This window comes from Electrona antarctica (assembly GCF_951216825.1).
Source record: "Electrona antarctica genome assembly, chromosome: 3".
NCBI lineage: Eukaryota > Metazoa > Chordata > Actinopteri > Myctophiformes > Myctophidae > Electrona > Electrona antarctica.
The window spans coordinates 32,779,496-32,800,232 of record NC_136808.1 but is presented as its reverse complement, the minus strand read 5'-3'; the positions used below and the strand labels follow the sequence as shown (position 1 = coordinate 32,800,232).

Sequence of the window (20,737 nt, the reverse complement as noted above, 5' to 3'; positions counted from 1 at the left end):
CATCCCTAGATGTGGTGCATTCAAATACGAGAGCCAATTAAAGTTGGGGGAATATTAAAAGCTGAATGGAGCCTACTCAGACCAACAGTGGAAACTGTTCCATTGGGACATTATGTTTTAGGTGACTGTGGTGTTCATAATAATATGCAATTGCTTTCCGTTGTTTTTTGATGGAGAGTGTTTGTTCTTGTGGGTTTGGATTTTGTCGTCACGATCCTTTGAGATTGTTACATTGAGGAAATGGACAATTGTAGGACTGCTATCCACTGTAAATCTGAAAAAGGTTGTGGCATTATTGAGATGGGAAATAAACTCCCGGAGATATCTAGTTAAGAAAAACAAAATATATTGTCAACAATCCGCAGGGTTTAGTGTTAGAAAGGTGTTCAGTGAACGGTGAACACTCAATTATTCTCCCATAGTCTCCAACAACAATATTGGTATAGCTTCCTTGGAGCCACAGAGGTGCCCACAGCTGTGCCAAGAGTCTGAATACTGAATTAGTTTGAATAAAAACAGTTTTCCTATAACACCCAGTTCAACAGTTCACAAACAAAGGGATTTGGGGATCTCCAGCTCTGTCTGAATGAGCTATAGGCCTATACTATCCAACCACAAGGACTTAACGATAACTTCTATTAGCCCTTTCAGACCCGAGGCCAATGCTACAAATATTTTCTAAATCCTAACAGTCAGCGATGCTCAAACCTTTTCATGTCAAGGATCTCATGTCAAGGATATGTATCTCAAAATATTTTGTTCCAGGGACTCCCAGAAGCAAATAAGTCAGTTAAAAATGTTTGCTTTAACTCATTGACTGCCAGAATTGTATCAGTCTGTGTCCGTTCCCTGCAAAAGGTCCTTTCAGTGAGGTGCCTTAATTATTCAAGGGCAATTATCCTGAGACTTGAACCTCCCGTTCCACGGGAGGATCGCAATCCACTCAGAAAAACATAACAAACGTTAGTGTGAGTTTGAAGCCTAGTGGGAATATGCATGCACAGTTTCACCACAATCGGACGCTGTGTTGAGTAGTTGTGGCGATTTGTACAAAACGGGTACAAAGCGGGCTACTCCTGAAAGGTTAGAAGCCAATCGTAGCCAATGAGGGTGGATTATGAGAAATCAAACAAACCCGTCTTGATCACATTACTATGGAGAGCATGTGTACCGATTTGCGTGAAATTTGGATAAAATCTGAAGGAGTAATATATTAGAAAATGTGTTTTACATATGTCGGCCTCCTGGTGGCGCTATAAAGAGCAGATGTGAAAAATTCCAGGCAAAGGTTTTTCCTTGGCCTCTAGGGAGTTGGCATACAAAGTTATTCACAGATCCGTGCAGTTAGAGGTAAAAACACTTTTCTGCCAGTTATAGCGCCACCATGAGGCTGAGTTGAAAATGTTCATGTGGCATTTCTTCCTCGGCCTAGTGGGAATGTGCGTGCATAATTTCACGGAAATCACACGATGTGTTCATGATTTGCAGCATTTTGTTTGAAACTGAGCACTCCTGCTTGCTTTGGAAGCCAATCTTAGCCAATCAGGATTGAGTCTGAGAAATCTGAAAGACCCGTTTTGTTGAATGGCTCTAGAGAGACTGTGTACCAATTTGCGTGATGTTTGGACAAAATCTGTAGGTGTACTGTCCAAAAACTTGTTTTGCACAAAGCGGCCTCCTGGTGGCGCTATAACAGGCCGTTCTGGAAATTTTGAGGCAGAGGTTCATCGTTTGCATCCAGGGAGTGTTTGTGCAAAATTTGGCATCGACCGGGTTAACGGTGCCGGAGATTAGCTGATCACAGACGGACGGACGGACACACGGACACACGGACGGACGGAGTGCAAAACATACTCTCTCCCCCTGAAATATGTTTTAGATAGCATGTTATGTAGACAGGTCATTATTGATCTGACATCCTATAATACACTACTATCTATAGTGTATAGATGCCAGGTCATTATTGATCTGACATCCTATAATACACTACTATCTATAGTGTTTATAGCTTCAATGTACGGATATTATACTGTTGACGGGTGATAGGTTCTTAGTTTACTTATGATCCTAGATGACTATCTCTATGCATTTGATGTATTACTTTGTGTTGTTCTTGCTTACTGTAAATCGCTCTGGATTAATGCCTGAATTGTACATTGATGTGCGGTTTCTACCAGCAACGATACGCTACTTCAGGCTCATAAGAAAGCAGAACCCGGGAGTCGGGACCTATCCTATCCTAAGCTGTGTGCTGACTCTCCCCCTGCAGGTCCAGACTGGTACTTTGTGAGGTTGTCTCTGACGGTGACGGATGTGAACGACAACGTGCCAGAATGGAGCATGATTCCTTCACCCTACCTGGCGGTGGTCTCCCCGGACGCCCCAGCAGGCTCCCTGGTCTACAAGCTGTACGCTATAGACGGGGACGAGGGCAACAACGGGGAGGTGGAGTACTTCCTGTCTGATGGTGAGTGCCTCGACTTCTCTACTGGTTTAACTGTTTTAAATCCGGGAAATATGTGTCATTTTAGATTTTAAGTACATAAATGGTAAATGGTAAATGGTGCATTTATATAGCACCTTTATCCAAGGCGCTTTACATACATTCACCCATTCACACACACATTCATACACGATTGTGGCGGAAGCCGTGCAAGGTACCAACCAGCACATCGGGAGCAATTTGGGGTTCAGTGTCTTGCCCAAGGATACTTCGACATGTAGACAGGAGGAGCCGGGATTCGAACCGCCGACCCATGGATCATTGGACGACCTGTTCTACCTCCTGAGCCACAGTCGCCCTACATAGTTTTTCAGCCAGAATTTATTCAGTCTGTAGTCACTTCCCTGGCCCACGGCCTTGCAGCCGGAAGTTTTATTTTGAAGACCCCAAAATTAACCCTAACTAGAAAAAGTGCCCTTCTGGGCACAGGTCTCCACCAGGAGGATAGGAGTGTGTGTGTGATGTTTGGCAAAATGTTTAGGAGCAATATAAACGTGTGTGTGTGACACGGCTTGGCCTGTTGTAGCGCCACCATGAGGCTGATTTGAAAACTGTCAAGTGGCATTTCTTCCAAAGCTTAGTGGGAATATGCATGCACAGTTTCACCACAATCGGACGCTGCGTTGAGTAGTTGTGGCGATTTGTACAAAACGGGTACAAAGCGGGCTACTCCTGAAAAGTTTAGAAGCCAATCGTAGCCAATGAGGGTGGATGATGAGAAATCAAACAAACCCGTCTTGATTACATGACTATGAAGAAGATGTGTACCGACTTGCGTGAAATTTGGATAAATTCTGAAGGAGTAATATTAGAAAATGTGTTTTACATATGTCGGCCTCCTGGTGGCGCTATAAAGAGCAGATGTGAAAAATTCCAGGCAAAGGTTTTTCCTTGGCCTCTAGGGAGTTGGCATACAAAGTTATCCACAGATCCGTGCAGTTAGAGGTCAAAACACTTTTCGGCCAGTTATAGCGCCACCATGAGGCTGAGTTGAAAATGTTCATGTGGCATTTCTTCCTCGGCCTAGTGGGAATGTGCGTGCACAATTTCACGGAAATCACACGATGTGTTCATGATTTGCAGCATTTTGTTTGAAACTGAGCACTCCTGCGAACTTTGGAAGCCAATCTTAGCCAATCAGGATGGAGTCTGAGAAATCTGAAAGACCCGTTTCGTTGAATGGCTCTAGAGAGACTGTGTACCAATTTGCGTGATGTTTGGACAAAATCTGTAGGTGTACTGTCGAAAAACTTGTTTTGCACAAAGCGGCCTCCTGGTGGCGCTATAACAGGCCGTTCTGGAAATTTTGGGGTAGAGGTTCATCGTTGGCATCCAGGGAGTGTGTGTGCAATATTTGGCATCGATCGGGTTAACGGTGCCGGAGATTAGCTGGTCACAGACGGAAGGACGGACGGACGGACACACACACACACACACACACGGACGGACGGACGGAGTGCAAAACATACTCTCTCCCCATGCCTTCGGCCTGGTGGAGACAATGAACCGGAAGCAAAATTGGCAAAGCTAATGTTGGCTACCGTCTTTTTGTAAGTCATCTGAATCGTTAATATTGTAACCGTGAAGTAGCGACGATGTAGTAATGAGCCGCTAACATTGGCGTGCTGGTCAAACACAAAAAAGAGTTTTAAGATTGCAGTTAGAGGGGGAATCATTTAATTGATGGACCACAGCCGACCACTTTAACAATTATTTCATGCTTTGGATGTACAAAAAGATCAGATATACAAGCTCATGAATTGGAAAATTTACATTTTTATTTTTTATTTTTAACTCAGATCTTTGCTTCTGTGATGGTCCCTGGAACAAAACATTTCACGACAGGGGTCCGCAGCCAAAAACATGAATTCTGGGGGTCCTTGACATGAAAAGGTTGGGGCACCACTGAAAACTGACATTTTGTAGAATCTGCCTTAGATCCAGATCTACTTTTTGTACTTGAGTTTTATACTTACACTTTTACACTTGATTGATTGATTGAAGTATTTATTAACAGTTTGCAGAATTACAGTACATTTCAAGCACAACTCAATACACAGATTGTGTGTAGCCATCATTGTGCAAAAGAAAGTACATAAAATAATAATAATAATTCCAGTTGTCCATGTGTGGTTACAGATAGTTTGTGTGCATGTACTTATTTACGACTGTCATGTAATTCTTTTCTCGGCTCTGTGCAAAATAATTGCTTTCTCTATTGCAGCCATCATGTAATGATTTCTGCTGCCTAGGTTTGAATCTGTAAACAGTCAGGTGGAAAAGAAAATCCCCTCAAGGACATGACAAGTAATGAGATTATGATGAAAACTATTTTAAACCCTACATTATCATATAGACAGAGTAAACTTTAGGAGATATCCATAACTTTAATTAATGCTACAACTCCAATTGGGCTTTTGCAGCTAAACTTTATTCACGGCACAAAGCCATGGTTCATTCTTTTGTTCAATACATGGGAAATGTTTGGAGGGACAGGACGTACCTGCATGGGATATTTGTTGATGTGGTTTAGAGCTACCCCTAGGGCACTACGACTCATTTGATTATCTTGCGGATGCAAAATTGTATTGTGTTATACAGTGCCATTTGGGTTTGTTCCCCATGGGGTTCATGCATTAATATGCATGCGGTATTGTGAGGTGCATTGGAAGAAAGAGCTTTTAACTTAGCCTTTTATCTGGTGTAAACACCATCCTTGACTCTGTTTAGAGCAGCAACCTGGGCTGCTTTGAATTCCCCGATTCTTAGCATTTATTTGAAAGTTGTCCTCCAGACTATAGACACGTATCCTCCAGACCAGGGGTTCTCAACGTTTTTGGCCGGGGACCCCCGAAAATGCTTTGGCAACGTCTCGGGACCCCCCCCCTCCTCCCGACCCCCAATATAAATTGACTGCTACAATAACCTTAAACCATTTTGGGCGGGAACCCCTTTTGGTGTTTTAAGCATTGTTATAATTTAGCTATTTAAAAATAGCAGATCTACAAGCTACGAGCTTAGGTCTGCTATTTTTTTTAAATCGTGAATTTTTTTAAAAAACAAATCTTTTTTTTAAAAAATAATTTGGGGACCCCCTAAAATAATTTGGCGACCCCTCGAGGGGTCGCGACCCACGGGTTGAGAACCCCTGCTCCAGACTATAGACACGTCTCCTCCAGACTATAGACACGTCTCCTCCAGACTATAGACACGTCTCCTCCAGAATATTAGACACGTCTCCTCCAGACTATAGACAGTCCAGACTATAGACGCGTATCCTCCAGACTATAGACACGTCTCCTCCAGACTATAGACACGTCTCCTCCAGACTATAGACACGTCTCCTCCAGACTATAGACACGTATCCTCCAGACTATAGACACGTTTCCTCCAGACTATAGACACGTCTCCTCCAGACTATAGACACGTCTCCTCCAGACTATAGACACGTATCCTCCAGACTATAGACACGTCTCCTCCAGACTATAGACACGTCTCTCTCCTCCAGACTATAGACACGTCTCTCTCCTCCAGACTATAGACACGTCTCTCTCCTCCAGACTATAGACACGTCTCCTCCAGACTATAGACATGTCTCTCTCCTCCAGACTATAGACACGTCTCTCTCCTCCAGACTATAGACACGTCTCCTCCAGACTATAGACACGTCTCCTCCAGACTATAGACACGTCTCCTCCAGACTATAGACACGTCTCCTCCAGACTATAGACACGTCTCCTCCAGTCTATAGACACGTCTCCTCCAGACTATAGACACGTCTGGGAATTGCGGTCAGAAACGAGTCAATTGGCCTGATACGGAAACACACTGGATATCATCAGTCTAAATTTCAACATATGCAGCAAGAAGGTAGTTTATTCATTGCAATAGCCTGCTATTCTTGTCATTTCGGAGGTTCAGAAATAGCAACTTTGACAATTTAATTCATTAACTGTCGACACCAATTATCTGTCCTCTTTTGGGTATTTGTACTGATCCTATGTTTTTGTTTGAATAAAAACTAAACTTAACAAAACAGCACCTATGCTCCTGCCTGGCACAACATTAACAGTTTAAGATATGTTATATCTGTGGTGAACGACTCTCTAGCACTGTTAGGATCGCCTATTTTCAGCATGCAACCAAGTGTAAAATCAGGCATTACGATGCCATCAAGGTCCACCAAAATACATTTTAGTCGACAAAATCAACTGTAGATTTTATCCAGGGGTGATCCAGGCGAGACATGGCCAAAGCATTTCCGGGGGTCCCCAGCCAAAAATGTTGAGAACCCCTGATTTAGTCGACTAAAAAACTAGACTAAAACTAAAACATTTCAGATGACTAAAATAGCAATCAAAATCAACAGTGTTTCTCTTTTTCTTTTTTTACTTTTTGCGCAGGCGGGGATGGCCGCTTCGAGGTGGACAGGAAGAGCGGTCAGCTGCGCACCACAGGGCTTCCCCTGCAGCGGGACAGGGAGTACCTGCTGACGGTGGTGGCAGCTGACCGGCTGGGCAGCCGCAGCGCGCCCGCCGTCCTGAGTGTGGTGGCGGGACGCCGCGCTCCACAGTTCACCAACGCATCCTTCACCATCGCCCTGCCGGAGAACACGCCCGAGGGACAGACGTGAGTGCACGCACACGCACGCACATACGGACGCACACACGTGCACACACACACACACACATCCAAAGGGATATCCCTATGACAAGAATCGAACCCAGGTCTCCCACGTGCAAGTCCAACATCTTAACCACTAAGCCAAATGCAATTGCCTGCTACACACACACACACACACACACACACACACACACACACACACACACACACACACACACACACACACACACACACACACACACACACACACACACACACACACACACACACACACACACACATTGAGGATTATGATCAGTCCCATGCATGCTATTTCTCCTACATGGCTGTATAATAATACAGTACATGCATACAGTGTACAGTCATACATTATGCACTCAATCAGATGAAGGCAGAACGCTCACACGCTACGTGTTCCTTTTGTCCCGCCGACGAGACAAGATCCTTCCGCGGGAAAGTTGCCTTAAATGACTTAAACATTCAAGAGATGAATACATTTCAGGCATCGTGATGCAATATTTATTCACACTCTCGCCACTGAGGGATTTCACAGATTTATTTTAAATAGATTTCCACATGCTTTCTAGACATTGTTCATTCGACCTTGACTCTTTACTGATGCATTGTACAGTACTCATTTAAGCAATATTCTCAAGTATTTGCACAATGCGTGCACGCGCATGCAGATTACTGTGTGCACTCAGTCGCTGGGTTTCTCTAAGGCTTGAATCAGTGGAGTGTGACAGTCTTGATGTGCAGTCTCCAACTCATGTTATGTACTTAAGTGAGTTATCTGTTAAAGTGTTTATGACACATGGACACGTGTGCATACATGCGCCCATGTCCCACATGGTAACACATACACGTACACAGTTCACACACACACATACAGTATGTACGAATGCACGCACGCACGCACGCACGCACACACTCACGCACACACTCACGCACGCACGCACGCACGCATGCACGCACGCACAAACAAGCAAAAACAAACCCTGGCTGGCGGCTGCTGAAGCTAATGTGGAGCTATATTGACCCACATCCTTGGATTTGACTCTCCCATTATCTTTCTTCCAGCCTTCCTTGCTTTCACAGAGAGATATAGAAAACTGGTCAAGTGAATATTCTGTTCAGTTTTGTCCGTGTTGCAGGCAGACAAACAAACCCCGGTCCCCCCAATCCTCCACCCCCCCAAAAAAGGATTTCTCTTTTTCTAGCGATTCCCCACTCATGATTGTCTCTAAGCGCCTTCAGTATAGCTCTGTGGAATGCTTGGGTTTTTTGTATTCATGCTTGAGCTGCGTGAACATTTGTAGCTTGTCATTGGAGATGACAGGGTTCCATTTTAAGAGGAAGATGGAGTGTGAGTTTGGGTTTGCCGGTTACTTAGTTTGCAGTATTTCTCGTCTTCCTTGTTCCAATCCCATGGTGTCGGTTCTCACTTCTCAGTGGTGTAAAGTAACTAAGTGTATTTAATCAAGTACTGTACTTAAGTAAAATCTTGAGGTATTTGTACTTTAGTTAAGTATTTACAATACTTTTACTTCTACTCCATCCCACTACAATTATTTGAAAACTTTAGCTTTGGAGAATTAAATTAAATTTGGACTAGAAAACATTTTGGCCATTTGAAAATAGCAGATCTACAAGCTCACAATGCGTCGCATTACGACGACGCACATCGCATTATGAACTTGTAGATCGGCTATTTTCAAATTATTTTGTACACATTTTGAACTTGGGAAATGGGACATTCTGCAATATGAGTACTTTTAGTATCTCACAATGTCTGTAAAGCGCCTTGGATAAAGGCGCTATATAAATGCACCATTTAGTACATTTTTATGCCGATACTTTTGTACTTTTACTTGAGTACATTTTGAATACAGCACTTTTACTTGTAACGGTGTACATCTACATTGCAGTATTTATACTTTTACTTAAGTAAATCATTTGAGTACTTTTTCCACCATCTCTTGTCCTCGCAGCTTCCTGGTAACCCCTGCGGTGTCCTTCCAGAAGGAACCAATCAGCTACAGCCTCCTGATAAATCCCAGCAGCCTCTTCTCCATCAACTCTGAGACGGGGGAGATCAGCCTCACACGCTCCATCGACTACGAGAATGACCAGCATCGCTATCTGTTATTGGTTCGCGCCAACGAGGGCCTGGACAGCATGAGCAGTGCAGCAGAGGTATGTGTGTGTGATGATGATAGTCCCTTCCGGGGACCGCAGGCTACACTGTTGTGTCTGGGGTATACAGGGTAAACTGAGTCCCTTTCCTTCCAGGGACCGCAGGCTACACTGTTGTGTCTGGGGTATACAGGGTGAACTGAGTTCCTTTTGAACCGGTGTTGATTTCGTTGACTAATACTACGACGAAAAATGTTCGTCATCTACCTTTTCTCACTGACGAAAACTAAATCAAAACTAAATCAAAACTATTCTGTGATGACTAAAACTAAGACTATATTCTGACAATTCCATCAACAAAGTCATTTTTTGCTTGGAAAATAGCAGGTCTACAAGCTGTGAGGTTGTATAATGTAGATTGATATGAATATCTTCAGCATGCAAGTGTTAAATCAGACATTACGACACCATCAAGGCAGCACCAAATGCATTTTGGTCGACTAAATCATCTGTATGAACATTGAATTGAACATGGTGGACCCTCTTGTAAACAAGTGTAATGCTTAATTGGGTCGTCCATTCACAGTTAACAGCCTTTGTATTGAGTTTGTGCTTGAAATGTACTGTAATTCTGCAAACTGTTTCAATATTTCAATCAATCAATGTAGATTTAGTCGACTAAAATCATACAAAATTCTGACTAAAACTAAAGACTAAAAAAATTAAACTTTTCAGATGACTAAAATATTACTTAAAGTTAAACAAAATTATTTTTTTGTCAAAATTCACTATGACTTAAACTATATCAAAACGTGCTGTCAAAATCAGCACTGCATTGAACCTCAATGCAATATCCCATTCATGCTTGGCACCATACTCTCTGGTCTGGAAGAAACATAACGCCACTAAAGTGTTGCAGAGAGATTTCAAAGATACTCACAACTGCAGCAAGGTCCCATGGGAACGTGTGCTGAAACATGTTTAATCCATAATTAATCATGCATTCCACGTGTTGGCTAGTGATTGGCTAGTTGCACTCTGCCAGGCTTAATCTATTTTAATCTTAAATTTATATATTTAATCAGTCTCATTAAACAGTTTTATACGTAATAATGTCATTCAAGCCAATTATGTTGCTATACTACTGTAGTCGTTCCATATACGAGCCTACACCATTGTATCCTTAATTGCAACACGTTTTGTTACTTTTTAACCTACTAGACGTCACTGACCCCTTTCACTGTTCCATTTTAAATCTCTTAAAAAAATTAAATAAAATAAAGTTCCAATCGGGATCACTGGATAATCAGAAAAGACCTCCGAACATTGCAGGTTTTGTCAAAACCATGGAGAGCTCACAGTTCAGCTTTTTAGTCAGCCTGTATACAAGAAGTGAACGGCAGTGCGCATACGCGAAACCGGCCTAGGATCGCTGAAGAAGGAAAGGCCAAGCAAAAAAAAGAAAAGAAAAAAATAAATAAATCAGCGATCCCGTTTGATATCAATAATAAAGATTATATGACGGAGCGTTCCGCCAGGAGCAGTTTCCGGTTGGATTCTAATTGGCAGAACGTTCCGTCACGTGTTAAATGTATGTAATCTGGGGAGCCTTCTCTGTGCTGCCATCGTGGTGTCCAGCTTGGTGCAATGAATGGTAAATGGTGCATTGGGGCGTAAATGGGGCAGCAGTGGCTCAGGTGTAGAGTGGCCGGTAGAGCAGCCGGATGGGAACCTGTGAGGTTCAGAGTCCTTAAGCAAGACTCTGAACCCCTAATTGCTCCCGATGAGCAGGTTGGTGCTTTGCATGTTTCCTCCGCCATCAGTATGAATGTGTGTGTGAATGGGTTATTGTAATGCATCAGTATGAATGTGTGTGTGAATGGGTTATTGTAATGCACAATCTATGTAAATCACTTCGGATAAAAGCACTATATTAACCCATTTTGGGCGGGAACCCCTTTTGGTGCGCTACGAGCTTGTAGGTCTGCTATTTTTGAAAAATCGAAGAACGACTGACATAGAAACATAGCTTTTTCAGAAAACTGTCAGGATGTAGAAGACATTTTTAGAATCTGATCTCAGGTCAAAATGGGTTAATGCACCATTTACCGATTTATATAGCCCCTTTCTATAAAGCCATTTGGCATTTATTTGGCATTTTTTTATGCCATCACCCCTATTTTATGGAGCAAATGTTTTGGCAACCCCTCACTTTATTTATAGAGCAATTTCAAAGTGGAAATAAAGAATCTTAAAATAAAATCATACATTGTTAACCTTATTTATTTATTCGAACAGCTTCCTGCTGATGTGTAGGCCTACAGTATCTTATCAATGAAATGAATGAATAATATTCTAGTGCTGCCGAAATAGACTTTGACTGCATGCTTGCTCCTCGTGTGAGCTAGTTTTCTTGGTGCAGCTTGTTACTGTCTGGTCTGGTCTGCTGAGCTGGAGAATGGGGTTTTATTCCAGCTCGGAAGCACTAAAACGCTACAATGTCAATAAAAGCAACATAAGTGTTTCTGTGAGCGCATCCAGCTCTCGAATTTATCTTTGAGGCCAAAGATTTCTCCATCACGGACAGGCAGCGAGCAACAGGACCTCCCTGCATGGCAATGTCACGTTGCCATCCGCACATTGAGTTTATTGACTAAAATGCTTTGCTGATACATAAAACAGATACAATTTACACAGAGACTGCTCCAGCGTAACTCGAGGTGGTACAAATGTAACCAAATGGACCTCTAAGCGTCCATTTGTTTCCATGCATTTTAGAACTTGATCTGACTTTATTGAGAGGATAGCCCCTTAAGCCCCTCATTTTAGAGGGGGTCCTATGCACAGATAAAACATTACATACAGTACAAATACACAATACACACGTGTACAAATACAGTTAGCTTGCTCATCCTCTCCCACCCACGCCCCCATCCCTCAACTCATTTTGTATATGGTATAGGGGATGTATATGGTAACAGAGACTGTTACAGATATGGAGGGTAGTTAAGGTGAATACATCTAAAAAGTAATAGGTACCCTCTCTTTTAAGAGCAACCCGAACATAAAATAACTAGGCTATATGTACGGTATATAGCTAGGTTATGAGCAGTAAATCAGTTATTGTACACCTCTGCAAATATGTGACCAAATTTGACTGCGGGGCTGCCATTGGATTTTTTTTTCATTTTCGTTTTTACGAAAGCAGGGAATCATAGCTTCAAATTGACATTGGGTTGTTCAGTTTAACCCACCAGTTTTGGAGATATGGCTTATAGAGTAATGTCTTGCAGAAAACAGCGAGTTGAGAAAAAAGGCTTGAAAGGTCACTCATTTTGGATGAAAAATAAATAAATTCAGTTTTTCTCTGGTGAAAAGCTGGAGGCTGCACAATGGCAGTCCCTCAGTCAAATCTGCTATGTGTGCAGTTGGAGTTGGATGAAAATGGAGTCTGGTTGGTTAAATACAATTTTTGACCTGCTTGATCCACAAGCTCTCTTCTAAAACGGCTCTTTTCGGTACGCAACCAAGTATAATTTCCCAGGCTTAACTGCCTCCTGTCTTTCTGACAGGAGGCAGAAAGATCACAGCAACACCCTCAATGCAGACATCCTTTTAGAGACACGGGACGAGAGAGAGAGAGAGAGAGAGAGAGAGAGAGAGAGAGAGAGAGAGAGAGAGAGAGAGAGAGAGAGAGAGAGAGAGAAAGAGAGAAAGAGAGAGACCCCGCCTGCATTCAGAGGACACCACCCTACAGCCAAGGCCCCCCCTGCCCCACCGAGAGGTCATGCCAGCGCACCACAGGCAGGCCCACCCCCCCTAACGCCCACCACATACTACACATACCTACCACCACCATCGACGCACATGCAAGCACCACCAACCACACCCCGATACACTTATGAATACACCCCGAATCACACCCTATGGCCTCACTCACACCTAAGACACACGCAAGACACACGTATGTGTCCTGTGTCTTCTGTGTGTTATGGGAGTCACATGGTTTGAAGACACAACCTTGTTGCATTGTGGGGGGAGAGCAGAAGACAGCCATGCAACAGCCATGCAACAAGGTTGTGTCATGAAACCATGTGACTCCCATTGGAAATGCATTGAGGCGGCCATAACACACAGAAGACACAGGACACAAGTGTGTCTTGCGTGTGTCTTAGGTGTGAGTGAGGCCTATGAGCACAACATGCATAATGAGTTCATCCACATGCTCAGTGAGCTTTACACCAACTGGTTCCAGTCCAAAACTGCTAGTGGAATATAATTCCAAAATGGACTACAAACCTTATAGACTCTGTGAACACAGTCTTACGATTGAGAAATTCCACCATAGGCAGACCCAAGAGACCCAAGAGAAGACAGACTATCGACCCACTGCACACAAAACGAGGTAGAGACTGAGCTACACTTCCTAGCCGTCTGTCCACTGTACCAAGACATCAGAGACGTGTCACCCAAGGAGAGTTTGAAGAGACAGAGAGAGAGAGACTTAAGGCCCTGCAGGCATTGCCTGGCAGCCAAAGAGCATTTTGCCTACTTACCACTGCCACCCCAAAATCTACCTGTCTTTCCTGGCCCCGGGCTAGACACATCCTCCTGGACAATCTGTCAGTACTGCTCTCCCCTAGCGACAGGCAACACTCCAGATCATAGAACCAGGCAAAGTGACGAGGAAAGAATTGAGCGGTGCAGGATGAAGGAACGATAGAGGAAGTAGGAGCAGTGGATGCTGGGTCTGCTAAGTGGGGACAGTGAGGTAGACATGTGGAGACAGGTGGCCTGGATGTGGCTGCGAGGGGGCATCATTAATTAAGCCATGAGAGCTGCAGACACAAGGAATGACGCAGTTAAAGGGAGATTCCAGACAAGCCGTTAATCTGACATTATTATTACTAGACCTGTACATGCCCGTTGCAGTCGGCCACCGGCCTACTTGGGAACGATGCAACTTAGTAACCTAGTAATGATATACTGCACCCGTTTTAAAACGGAAAAGCACTTCTTGGGCTAAAAACGGCCATAGCCACTTGCCCGTAATGTGCCCAATGTGCCCAAATGTGCTGACCTCATCACATTTGTGATGACGGCTATGGTCGTTTTTAGCCCAAAGAGTGTTTTTCGTGCAAAACTAATGATTGCAATGGATTCAGAATCATGAATAACCCCTAGTCTGACACGTTACATGCTACTTAAAGCATAATTTAAATTAGACATTTTTGCCTTATATAGGATCTTAATGGTACCCAACTTTCAACCACTGAATTTACCATGGTCCAACATTTATATAATTCACCATGTTATTTGGATGACCCTGAGGATCATAAAAAAACCATGAATGATTACTATTGCAATTTATTTTGGGACAAATCTTAGATTGACTGGTCTATAACTCACGATCATAATAAGCCATGTTGCGTTAAATTCACAAATGTAAATGTGAATGTACTTAGTTACTTTACACCACTGGTGCTAGAAATCCCTCACATCCCTACTTGCTCTTCAGAGTGTGAACTGCTCTTCAGAGTGCAGACAGAGGATGCTGGAGGTGAACTAGTGCTGCCTTCCAGACAGAATTACAGCAGCTCATACTGGAATTGGGGGAGAAGATAAAAGAAGGCTTCATAGATGGCTACCAGGTCTGTGTATTGCATAATGAGCGGTCCATTAGTGGGGTCAGGCAGAACGTGCACACAGCTACCCACTTAAACCTACATGCTCGTTTCCACTCACACGGATGCGCTACAGACTGAATTTGACTGCATTGATGTGTTAAAAGCACCACATTCTTCAAAAGATAACGTGAACTTGACATTTGCAGTACTGCTCACATTTACATTATATATAGGGCATAGCAGTGGCGGCCATTTTCTGCTTCCATCGTTTTAGACCCCATTCATTTTTCGCATGAGATTTCCCAAAATATTTATATCAACTATTTTAATCCTAGAATCAAGGTGAACCATGACCATAAAACATTTTGATTCTCTGAAAATTTGCATTTTTCACTTTATGGTCATGATTCACCAGGATCATGGGTGGCTTGATAATACCCTTAAAATAATTGATAATCTGGATCGATAAAACCAGAAAATGTCCGCCACTGTTATGCTCTATAGATGAACTTTAAAAACAATGTAAACAATGTTAAACCAAAAAAACAATTTCACATTAATAGCCATGTTGTGACACTTCCTTGTAGATGTTTTTTTCAGTGACTAACGTTCAGCGGCACTCTAAACCCTGCTGTGTGAGAAGCTCACGTTCAGGGTTGAAGGACATGGCCAAGAGAAGAGAGATGTCTTTCTAGTACCTATTGTAGCCTGGATCAGCGACAGGTCTGCTCATGGAGGGACGCGTAATGTGAAAAACACGATCCAGGTTGTTTTCACAACATCCGTGGGTGTGTGCATGAAACGAGCGTGTGCGACAATTTCACGGGACCGCTGCTGTGTGAGAAGCTCACGTTCAGGGTTGAAGGACATGGCCAAGAGAAGAGAGATGTCTTTCTAGTACCTATTGTAGCCTGGATCAGCGACAGGTCTGCTCATGGAGGGACGCGTAATGTGAAAAACACGATCCAGGTTGTTTTCACAACATCCGTGGGTGTGTGCATGAAATGAGCGTGTGCGACAATTTCACGGGACCGCGCCGGATGAAAATAAATAAACTTCTCGGCGCGTCCAAAATAATTGAAAACAAATTACTAGGCGCGTCAGTCGCTCCCCGTCTGAAAAGGCCTTAAGACAGGTCTGAGTGAGGGGTGTTGCCTAACCCCATGTGATTACTGTGGTTGTCTGGATCAGCCTATTGATCCTAACCTTCAGCTGGACAGAAAGGTTAAGTGAACCAGGCTGACATGCCACACAGTAATACACTCTCATCTACCACTTGGGAGAAGCGGAGCATTCATATTCTGTGGCTCTCACCAACAGAGGCGGATTTGAGGTTAAATCTGAAGACTAGGGTTTGGCAATTGCCATCCCCTGATCATTGAAGTGGTCGAAAATAAAGAACAAGGATGTCTGGTACCATCGGGCATTACTTGTCTTGTACAGTAGATGTGAGCCGCGCTGCTGGGAGACTCATTAGTACAATGCTTATGCAAAATGTGTTTATTTATTATTGGAAATCATTAATAACCCAGAACAGTGACACATATTGTCCAGACACCCTCAGGTACTGCAATTAGATGTGGAATATTGACCTGCAAGATTTAACTATTCCACAATTTTGTAACCCATTTTTTTCACCCAGTGTCAATTATCTAATGTAATCCTGGGCGCTACACTTCCTCTGCCAACCTGGGGGGGCAGCGGTCTGTCTGTCTGTCTGTCTGTCTGTCTGTCTGTCTGTCTGTCTGTCTGTCTGTCTGTCTGTCTGTCTGTCTGTCTGTCTGTCTGTCTGTCTGTCTGTCTGTCTGTCTGTCTGTGCTGTGCGTCTGTCTGTCTGTCTGTCTGTGCACTGTGTGCGACTGTGTGTGCTAGGGAAGGTTCTGAAGAAAAGGAAGATTCAATGAGAATTGAGAGGAAGTCAGCTGTGATAAAGCGTGATGAGTCCAAATCTCTCAAACGCATGTGCACGCACGCACGCACGCACGCACGCACGCACGCACGCACGCACGCACGCACGCACGCACGCACGCACGCACGCACGCACGCACGCACGCACACACACACACACACACACACACACACACACACACACACACACACACACACACACACACACACACACACACACACACACACACACACACACACACAGCTGAGCAGGGCTGGTTAGGCAGCTAATGGTGCCAGGGAGCCATCACTCCTACTGGGGAGAAACTTGGAAACTACCTGCAAATTAAAGTCATGCTCAATGATTTCTGTCCACACAAAATGCTGCAACTGTTCACTGTTTTGGCAGGTTGAAAATGGATCTTTGAAAGAAGAGGATAAAATAAAATAAAATGCCAAAACAGAGCATAATGTTAACACAAACTGCATCTGTAGAATTTGAAGAGATGGGAACCCCCCCACCCGCAGCCTAGCAACACACTCACATATAGACGGATCTGTACACATGTGTGAGTGCCTAAGATGTATGTCTAGAGTTTAAATGGACAGGTGGGGGTGCATCAACATATGGAATGTCAGCTCCAGGTCAGCTCCATATATGGAGATCTAAGGGTTTGAGGTTTAAGGTGAAATACTTGCTGGCCAATATTGATGACATCAGGGATCTCCATATGGCTTAATACTTTTCGTGCCGGCATGTTTTCGGGCACCTCAGTAGACCTTTACAGGCAAAAACTACAAAATGACATCATTTTGCGGGGTCTTGACCGGTCATTTTAAATCCGGAAGTAAGAGTGCAACCTGTCTGTAGCTACACCGGGGGGTCGACTCGCATAACAGATCACAACATGCTAACGGGAGCTTTGCGGCAGCCTTTTAGTGGCATCCTAAGTTCATACTTTTTCTCATGTCACCAAATCTGAGTGTCAATTCCGAGATCGCGGCCAGTATGGGATTCTATGGAGCACGGATTTTCACTATTTTCGTCACCTTTGGTTCTCGACCGTTACAATATGGTGGCCGGTCGCCTTGTCGTCGGGGCCCTAAGTACAGTATGACTGTTAAACGTTCAAACGCGAGGATGGCATAAGAGTGTGGAGTATTATTAACTGTTTTTGGACGTGTATGGCTCGAAGTGTTTATATTGACGTGATGTGACGAGGCATGACCATATGGGGCATGACCAACCAAACAACTGATGGTAAATGCACGATTTCATAGTAAATGCGGCCTGCGGTCGCAACAAGGCTACAGAGGCCAAAGTTATGTATCTATCCCTATTTCAGAAAAGAGACATTACAAATAGTTTCTTAACCTTTCTGTGTCTCTGTGTGTGTGTGTGTGTGTGTGTGTGTGTGTGCGTGTGCGTGCGTGCGTGCGTGCGTGCGTGTGTCAGGTGCGTGTGGTCATCGTCGACGAGAATGACTGTGTCCCAGAGTTTCTACAGTCCATTTACAGCAAGGACGGTGTGCCGGAGACTGTAACCACAGCAACATCCCTGCTACAAGGTGAGATGTCTACCCACACACACACACACACACACACACACAAACACACACGCACACACACACTAAATGGTCTTGCATTTATATACAGTATAACTTTTCTAGTCTTCTGACCACTCTAAGTGCTTTATTAATGAATGCCTTTACATTCACGGTTCACCCATATGCACACCGATATATTATGTCCTTTGAACCATGTATGTGCCATATCCATCAATGCATGTGCGGATCGAATCATATGGCTCAGTGATATTGTATTTAGGAGAAACATAGCCTTCCTTGTATGTTTAACGGGAGAGAGAGAGAGAGAGAGAGAGAGAGAGAGAGAGAGAGAGAGAGAGAGAGAGAGAGAGAGAGAGAGAGAGAGAGAGAGAGAGAGTTCCTTGTAAGTTCAAATGGAAATGGAAGATGTGCTGTACTTGGTCACATTTCTTTACTACCTTTTTCTAGTTTGTGAAACTATAAAAATATTCTGCATTTTCTGTCAGAGATATTCTTTTGAAAGTTGACAGCAGTATTTCAATACACCGACACCAACTTTTGTCAACAGGGGCGTCAATATAGCTGGGGGGTGGAGCCGGGGGAAAGTTCAGAGTTCTCCCAACCGGAATAAACAGTGGAGTGTTGGGTTTTCAAACGCAGATGCTTTAAATACTACTAATTTAAAATTAGGCGTCATGGCTTGCCAGATCACAGGCACAGATCCTTGTTGCCACTCGACAAGGATCGCTACTTTAGAAAATGAAACAAGCTAGAGGCCGATTGGAATGTTTTCCTTGACTGCATGGACATGATCCAACACAACACAATGGACTGATATATTCGCATGGTAAGAGACACTTTTCTATAGATATGATCACTGCAACTTATCATAATATATACATTTTAAAAAGCCATTAATTCATCAATGATGTTTATAGAACATGTTTTAGTGAATTCCAAGTAGTTAGAATTCACTACAAATGTGTTCTATAAACATTATTGATGACCTAATGGCTGTTGGTTTTTGATATTACGTTTAGTTTAAGTGATCATATCTATAGAGTGTCTCTACCAGGCGAGTAAACACTGCACATTGTAAACACAATGTTTTGTAACATGGAGGGAGAGGGAGATTGATGTCCGATTTCAGTGGTGGTTTAATATGCTTGTGTGCAACTTGACGCATGCAATAAAGTATAAAGAGATAAGGATACTCTGACTATAAACCACTTGAACCCCAGGTCCCCAGCATAAACCAAAAATCTACAAACTCACAACGCGTCGCAACCGTAGGTCGCAACGCGCTGTGAGCTCATGGTTGGCCTGGACTGAAGTGTTTTACGCACATTCTCCATTTACAGTCCTTACGGCGGCTTACGCCTGCACAAATGTTCAGATTACAAATATAAAGTGCTCACCCCAGGGCCATGGATGTTACAATTCTGCTAGGGCGAGAATAAGTACCGGTATCTTCCGTATTGTTCAATAAAAAGCAATGTTTAATCTGTTTTTGGCTATGCGCTTTCAAATATGCGCCCCCTATCGGTTGGTGCATTATAACTCTGATAAAATGGCCACCGATCGGATTAAAACGCTTTTTATTGAACAATGCGGAAGATATGGGTATTTTCTATGTACCGAGGCCATTTGCTGTAAGTGTACACACAATGGTTTGTATTCCTTAAGGTGCTTGTATTCCATTTGACATCCTTCTCCTTTCACAGCAGCTCACAAATCTTGCTGCTGTTTGCACATTGTTGTACTTCACCTAACAGATATGGGAGTTTTTTGTCATTAGTCATGTTTTCAAACTCTCCTTGGGTGATTGTAATCCGTGGGAAGTATATGTCTCTGATGTCTTGGTACAGTGGGCAGACGGTTAGGAAGTGTAGCTCAGTCTCTACCTCGTTTTGTGTGCAGTGGGTGCATACTGCATAGTCTGTCTTCTCTTGGGAGCCAGGTCTGCCTATGGCGGCCTTTCTCAATCGCAAGACTGTGTTTACTGAGTCTATATCGAGTTAAATGTTTTCCTTAGTTTTGGGTCAGTTACAGTGCTTAAGTATTCTGCTACTGTGTATTCTCTGTTTAGAGCTAAATAGCATTCCATTTTGCTCTGGTTTTGAGTAGATCTTTTCCAGTGTGTGAGATAGCTTTCTTTTTGTTTTCTTATGATTTGGTGTAGTCCCGTTTGTTTTCTGTCTGGTGGTTGTGCTTGTGTTAGTCCCATTTTTCCAGGGATTCACTGTGTGAGGACCTTTTTGTGGAGCATGTCCGGTTCACTTTCCTTTAGGTGTTTATAGAATTTCAATGCTCTCTTTTTGGTTTTGATAATTAGTGGGTATCGTCCTAATTCTGCTCTGCATGTGTTATTTGGTGTTTTCCGTTGGACGCAGAGAATGGATTTGCAGAATTCT

General features: G+C 43.4%; 1 protein-coding gene across 1 annotated transcript in view; it reads left to right on the top strand.

The window, feature by feature from the left end:
* The window catches only part of LOC306919737 (neural-cadherin), a gene marked incomplete at both ends in the record, with an annotated part of 380,035 nt that overhangs the window by 94,712 nt on the left and 264,586 nt on the right, over positions 1-20,737 (top strand). The window contains 4 exons of the mRNA XM_079496290.1: positions 2,270-2,467; positions 6,907-7,132; positions 9,118-9,322; positions 18,233-18,344. Of these exons, the coding sequence (XP_079352416.1) occupies positions 2,270-2,467; positions 6,907-7,132; positions 9,118-9,322; positions 18,233-18,344 (741 nt within the window). The remainder of the gene's footprint in view (positions 1-2,269; positions 2,468-6,906; positions 7,133-9,117; positions 9,323-18,232; positions 18,345-20,737) is intronic.